Below are 6,536 nucleotides of genomic sequence, written 5' to 3' on the forward strand. Positions count from 1 at the left end.
GAAATCCGAAAGATAATGAGTGGTATAACTGGACCCTCTGCCAGATCTCTTGATACTTAGCCTGTGTTTGTTTGTTTGTTTGTTTGTTTGTTTATTTATATATATTTTTGATTTCAGAGAGGATGAGAGAGGGAGAAATAGAAACATCAATGAGAATCACTGACTGGCTGCCTCCTGCAGTCCCCCTACTGGGGATCAAGCCCACAACCCAGGCATGTGCCCTGACTAGGAATTGAACCGTGACCTCCTGGTTCATAGGTCGATGCTCAACCACTAAGCCACACCAGCCAGATGGGAAAGGGTTTTAACTTATGTCAAAGTGAGTCAGAATTTCTCTCAGCCTGGCCGTGAGCTTCTCACAGCCCCAGCAACGGGCTGGGGAGGGCGGTGCTGTTTGCCAGCACATGTCCCGAGCTGGCCTGAGTGGAGGAAGGGACTTGTGGAGTTTGGCCTCAGAACGTCGGAGGTCCCAGTGAAGGGATTGCTAAAGACTTGTCAGCAGAGGCCTGTGTCAGAGTCCAGGGTCTGGGGCCTGACGCTGCTGGGGCCGTCTCCACAGGCAGGGCCTTCCACCCACGGGAACCCTCGCCATGGCCTGCTGCTGCTGATGATGGCGGGCATGACAGTGTCCATGTACCTCTTCCGCGTCACCGTGACCAGTGACTCCCCCAAGGTAAGTGAGGGGCCGGGCCAGGCAGGCACGGAATGAGGAGGAAGCCAGGGCCACGGACTCACTCTCTGGCTGTTTCCCTTCCTGGTTGTGTTTGTGCCTCAGCTCCTCTCTGCACTTCGGTGCCCTCCCTCCTGACTCTGCTCCTGTTTTCTCCTCCTCCTCTGCTCCTCAGGATGTCGCTTTCTGGACTCTGGCTCTTCACCCTCTCGCTGAGCTCACAGGCTTTAAGGAGCACGAGGTGCCTTATCTTTCTGTTTCTCACCTTTGTTCTACCCACTCTGCCTTGCCCAGCCAGTCCAGCTCCAGGAGCCAGCGTCTCATTCAGAGGCATGGCTCCTGTACCCCCTTCACCACCCACCCGGCCCCAGGGCCACTCAGCGTGCGGCCACCCCTCTGGCTCTGCACTGTCAGTGTGCTGGGAGTGGGGTGAGGAAGGCGGGCGTGCCCAGCCTCTCAGTGCTGCCCTGCACTCCCTCACAGCTCTGGATCCTGGTATTGGGCGCTCTGTTTGGTTTCTCCTCTTATGGTCCCATTGCCTTGTTTGGAGTCATTGCCAATGAGAGTGCTCCTCCCAACTTGTGTGGCACCTCCCATGCCATTGTGGGACTCATGGCCAATGGTAAGTGATACCCTCTAGTTTCTACCGCACCCCCACATGGGCCAGTTAGAGGCTGGGGCGCCCACTGACGCGGTTCACAAATGACTGCTCTTCTCTTCACTCCTCCTCCCTGGCAGTGGGTGGCTTTCTGGCCGGGCTGCCCTTCAGCACCATTGCCAAGCACTACAGCTGGAGCACAGCCTTCTGGGTGGCGGAAGTGATCTGCACAGCCAGCACAGCTGCCTTCTTCGTCCTGCGAAACATCCGCACCAAGATGGGCCGAGTGCCCAAGAAGGCCGAGTGAGAGGGCAGGTTCCAGAGCACCCTCTCGCACCTGGCTCTTCGCCCCGCAGGCTGGGAGGGGAGGGGCCTGCTCTGGCTGGCACTGCACCTCTGACTTCTCTGCTCCTTTCCCCTGGCCCAGGTGGCACTGGAAATGATCAATGGCTAATGAGATTCCAGCTCCCTGTCCCATGCTCTATTTAAAAGATAACCTTTGTTCTAGGACTCCATTAGCTTCTACTTTCTGCCTTCAAACAGGAAACGTCTATAGCCAGGGAGTCTCCTACACTCTTCTCTCCTGGGCCCTGCCTTGCCCCCATCCTGTCCCGTCCGTCCCCACCAGGGGTGAGGCTCTCCTGCACCTGCAGGCCACCGTGACCCTGCCTTCTACCCTAAGGCCTCTCAGCGGGGTAACTGCTACTGCCAGCTCCTCAGGGTCCAGGGGCGAGAGACCCTCACTCTCACCATTATCCTGGGAAACCCCCTGCCCCCTGTATGGGTGGGAGGGTAGGAAGACTTGTTATAGGCTTAGTCAATGACCCAGGTCCAAAAGATTAAAGCTAGATTTGATACTAAACACTGACAGTGAGTCTATCCTTCTTTCAAAGGAATATGTAGCCCTAGCCGGTTTGGCTTAGTGGATAGAGCGTCGGTCTGCGGACTGAAGGGTCTTAGGTTCGATTCCAGTCAAGGGCACATACCTTGGTTGCAGGTTCCCTGGCCCTGGTTGGGGGTATGTGCAGGAGGCAATCAATCAATGTGTCTCTCTCACACTGATGTTTCTCTCTGTCTCTCCCTCTCCCTTCCACTCTCTCTTAAAAAAAAAAAAAGGAATATGTATACCAGGCAGCTTTCTCTGGAAATACCCTTCTGGGGCCTGCTCTTTCCACCCAGAAGTGAGAGCTAATTCCCTGGAATGGGAAAGTGGACACGGACTTCTGTGAGTTTATGTCTCCTTCGCCTCAGTTTAACATTGTATATTTAATTCTGCGACAACTTCAGAGGTGGAGCTACTGGGTTTCACGCAGATTAAAGAAGTGAGTGGAGGGAGGCAGTGGCTGAGTGCGGTCAGAAAGCCTCAGCTGTCGATAACTGGCTCTGAGACTCCAGCACAGAGCACCTGCTGACCCTCTGGTCTGTAACAGAGCCGAGCCCCTGCGGCCTGAGTGAGGATTAAATGAGAAAGCAGCAATGCAGTAAAGCCTGGCTGTAAACACTTGAAAATGTTCCATCATCATCACCACCACTATCACCACCCTAGGAAGTCAGTAGCAATTATGAAACTAGATCCAAGGCCCCATGTTCATTCATTTAATGAACACGTTTGTTTTTTATTAGAATATCTCCCCAGAATTCCCTTATCATTTCTGTCTCCCCTCCTGGGCCTTTCCCCCAAAACCATCAATTAGGATCACAAACACTGAGATCAAAGGAATGTTTATTACAGCACTTATGGGCCTACCTCCTCCATAAGTAAAATCTGTAGTAGAAAGTAGGACCATGACAGATACGGGAAAGAGAATAGTAGGAAGGCTCAGGGATTAGTACCCTCATCAAACTCAGCCCCCCTCCCCCGCTCCCTTTCAGGTGTACTAACAAGGTGCCTGGGACTTCCATTGGAGAGGACGCGGTAAGACCCCTGCTACAGGATCTCAGAATTTAGGAGGGCAGCGGCGGGGTGGGGGATTGTTGCAGGTTCAGCCTATGACCCAGGTCCAAAAGTTCCAGCCTTCTCTGCCACCTCCAGGGCTAACTTCAGGTTCTGTTCAAACAGCTCACACCTGCACCAGGCCCAGGAGGCACACGTAAGGACAGCGTGCGAGGCTAAGGCTCTCCCCGCTTTGGGTGCAGAGGCAGAGCCAGTGAAGTGCCTGCTTGAAGGACATACTTTCCAAGGAAAAGTCATTGGTTTCTTAAATAAGTAAAAGGCCACTCGCTCGTTTTATTTTTAAAAAGCCCTATTACACTTCAAAGTGACTTTAGAGAAGAGCACACAGGTTGGGGCAAGAACTGGATCTGGGGAGTGGGACTACCTACCTGATGGGCATTTCCAGGGAGTAGAATGGATTCTTGAGGGCAAAGTCTGAATAAATCTCATAAATCTTTCGGAGTAGAGCGTCTATTCCAGCTTGCCTAGGGTCTGCCAGCACCACAAACTTGATTCCTGGAGAGGGGCCAGGAATGGTTACCAAAGGGTAGAGAAGGCACAAACGTCATCCTGTGTTTGCACAGCACTTTCATCAGCCCATTTTCGTTTTATCTCTAATTGCTCCACAGAGCAGAAAGGCAAGATTTTAAATCCATAAGCGAGACCAAGAGTTGACGTGACTTTATCACATCACTCAGCTGACTGAGATGAGGCTTGAGTTTTAGCTCTATCACTTACTTCTGGAATTGGGGGTCCCTCAGCAGAAAGTGCCAGGCAGGGGACAAACTCAGGCAATTTTCAATTATCTGCATTAAAAGGGAGCGAAGCAATGGAACTCATGATCCAAAGGTCACCACTTGGCATTCAAATTTCATTTAGAAACAACACTTACACCTTCCAAAATGTGTGCAACATGAGATAACATTAAGGTGAGTTTTACGTGTGCACAAGATAACCAGGGCTGAGTACACTGGGTGGTGTGGACAAGATCAGTGTCAGATTAAATATTAACTAGCTTTGGATTCACAAAACACACAGATGTGTCCATGCCACCCCCATCCCACTGCTTCCCAAAGCTGTGGTCAACCCCTTCCCCCCATCCCACCGCATCCCCTGGGCCTATCTGGAGACGCACCTGTCAGGGTCTGGAAGCAGTGCAGCTTGAATGTGTCTGTCTCCAGCATCTCAATGCCTGAGCTGCCCTGTTCAGGAGACAGCTGGGAGCCGATTGCGAACAGCCTATTTGCAAAGGAGGCAAAGCTGGGGATGCACCCACTGCTGTCAGGGAGGAGTGCTTCCCCAAACCTCCCACTGAAGTGATCCTCTCTGCTGAGTTCACATTACAGCTGGAGGCAGGCAGAACGGGCAGCGGGAACAAAATTTCTTTAAAGTTCACTCGAATTCTGCAAGGATTTTACAGCAAGTCCTCAAATAACATCGTTTATTTTAACTGATGAGATGCTGTAGGAACTTTTGTTCCTATCAATTGACCTGTGGCAAAACAGGTTTCATGATACAATTGACACTTAAACAACATGGGTTTGAACTGTGCAGGTCCACTTATACACAATTTTTCCCAAAAAATATATAATCGGCCTTCCTATCCCAGGGTTTCAAATACAAAGATTCAACCACCTCTGGATCAAAAATAGTATTTTCAATCCATAGCAGGGGATTCCTGGATGTAGAGGGCCAACTGTCTGCATTGTTGTATGCTGTTTTATTTATTGATTTATTTTTAGAGAGAGGGAGGGGTGGAGAAAGAAACATTGATTTGTTCCAGTTATTTATGCAATCACTGGTTGATTCTTGTATGTGCCCTGATGGGGATTAAACCTTCAATCTTGGCATCTGGGCGATGCTCTAACCAAGTGAGCTACCCAGCCAGGGCCTGTTCTACTCAATTTTCTACAAGGGACTAGAGAATTCACAGATTTTGGTGTCTGCAGGGGCCCTGGACCAATCCCCTGCAGACACCAGCGATGACAGTAGTTGTTTTGGAAGTCAAAAGTTATTTGTGTCGGGCTCACACCCCTAAACCCCTGTGGTTCAAGGTTAACTGTACCTCCTTTTGCTTACTGCTGCAGAACCCACTGAGGAGGTTATGTGAGGACTTATTGTATATTCATACTTTGCTATACAATATTTTACATTAAGAACTTTGGGTAGAGTTAACACTGGGGCCCACCATGTGACTCAATGGTTGAGCGTGGACCTATGAACCAGGAGGTCAGGGTTCGATTCCAGGTCAAAGCACATGCCGGGGTTGTGGGTTCCATCCCCAGTAGGAGGTGTGCAGGAGAAAGCCCATCAGTGATTCTCTCTCATCCTTGATGTTTCTACTAGTATCTCTCTCTCCCTCTCCCTTCCTCTCTGAAATCAATTAAACTTAACAATGGGAATGTTGCCGAAACCGGTTTGGCTCAGTGGATAGAGCGTCGGCTTGCGGACTGAAGAGTCCCAGGTTCGATTCCGGTCAAGGGCATGTACCTGGGTTGTGGGCACATCTCCAGTAGGAGATGTGCAGGAGGCAGCTGATCGATGTTTCTCTCTCATCGATGTTTCTAACTATCTCTCTCCCTTCCTCTCTGTAAAAAATCAATAAAATATATTTAAAAAAAAAAACACAATGGGAATGTTACTTACCCGAGGCTAGCATACCCACCACAGCTCATACTGTGGTTGAGAACAGAAAAAGATCCTAAAAATCTTTTAGATCAACTGCCTTACTATGAACATGGCAAAATTGAGGTTCAGAGAAGCTGACTTACGCAACAGACACCAATGCCAGTACTACCTAAAACCTGGCCGAACTGAATCAGTTGTTCTTTTCCTAACACAAGAATCAACGACTTAAAAGTAGAGAAAGGTAAGCACTGCCGCTCAGGAGACCGCCTGCCCACGGAGCAACACCAACCCGCCAGCCTAAGAGCCCAGGGCAGGCAGGAGGCACTAGGCAGGGTTGGAGGACTTACGAATGGAACATGGAGGCCAACATGAGCTTCTCATTGGAGGTGAGACGGGGCCGGCCGAATCGCACGGACACGGGGTAGTTGGCAGGGTTGCCGAGGTACTCCAGCACCTCTTTGCCATCGGCCGTGTACTTGCCGTTCACGTCCTTGCCATTGATGGCCAGCACTGCGTGGCCCACTGCAGAGGAGCGGCGAGGGTCAACGAAGCCCCATCCCGTGAGTTCCGCCAAGGGAACAGGGACGCGACCCCAGCCCCAGGCCACCGCCGCGGGACCCCTCCCAGCCCCAGGCCACCGCCGCGGGACTCCTCCCAGCCCCAGGCCACCGCCGCGGGACCCTCCCACCCTCCTGAGCCCAGATCAC

General features: G+C 51.3%; 2 protein-coding genes across 3 annotated transcripts in view; one reads left to right on the top strand and one right to left on the bottom strand.

Moving 5' to 3' along the window:
* The window catches only part of SLC37A4 (solute carrier family 37 (glucose-6-phosphate transporter), member 4), a 6,702-nt gene extending 4,572 nt beyond the window's left edge, over positions 1-2,130 (top strand). Inside the window, exons 6-9 of one of the 2 annotated variants that reach the window (XM_006758708.2) lie at positions 560-673; positions 846-911; positions 1,154-1,292; positions 1,409-2,130. In XM_006758708.2, coding sequence (XP_006758771.1) covers positions 560-673; positions 846-911; positions 1,154-1,292; positions 1,409-1,575 — 486 coding nt within the window. In that variant the 3' untranslated portion in view covers positions 1,576-2,130. The remainder of the gene's footprint in view (positions 1-559; positions 674-845; positions 912-1,153; positions 1,293-1,408) is intronic. The other variant, XM_006758707.2, reaches the window with a different exon arrangement.
* Positions 2,131-2,974: 844 nt separating this feature from the next.
* On the bottom strand, positions 2,975-6,511 carry TRAPPC4 (trafficking protein particle complex 4; the record flags this gene model as incomplete). Its single annotated transcript, XM_006758732.1, has 4 exons — positions 2,975-3,334; positions 3,591-3,717; positions 4,337-4,440; positions 6,177-6,511. Coding segments are annotated over 4 exons (645 nt in total), but the record flags the coding sequence as incomplete, so codon positions are not given.
* Positions 6,512-6,536: the final 25 nt, after the last annotated feature.

Source organism: Myotis davidii, unplaced genomic scaffold (assembly GCF_000327345.1).
Source record: "Myotis davidii unplaced genomic scaffold, ASM32734v1 scaffold355, whole genome shotgun sequence".
Classification (NCBI taxonomy): domain Eukaryota; kingdom Metazoa; phylum Chordata; class Mammalia; order Chiroptera; family Vespertilionidae; genus Myotis; species Myotis davidii.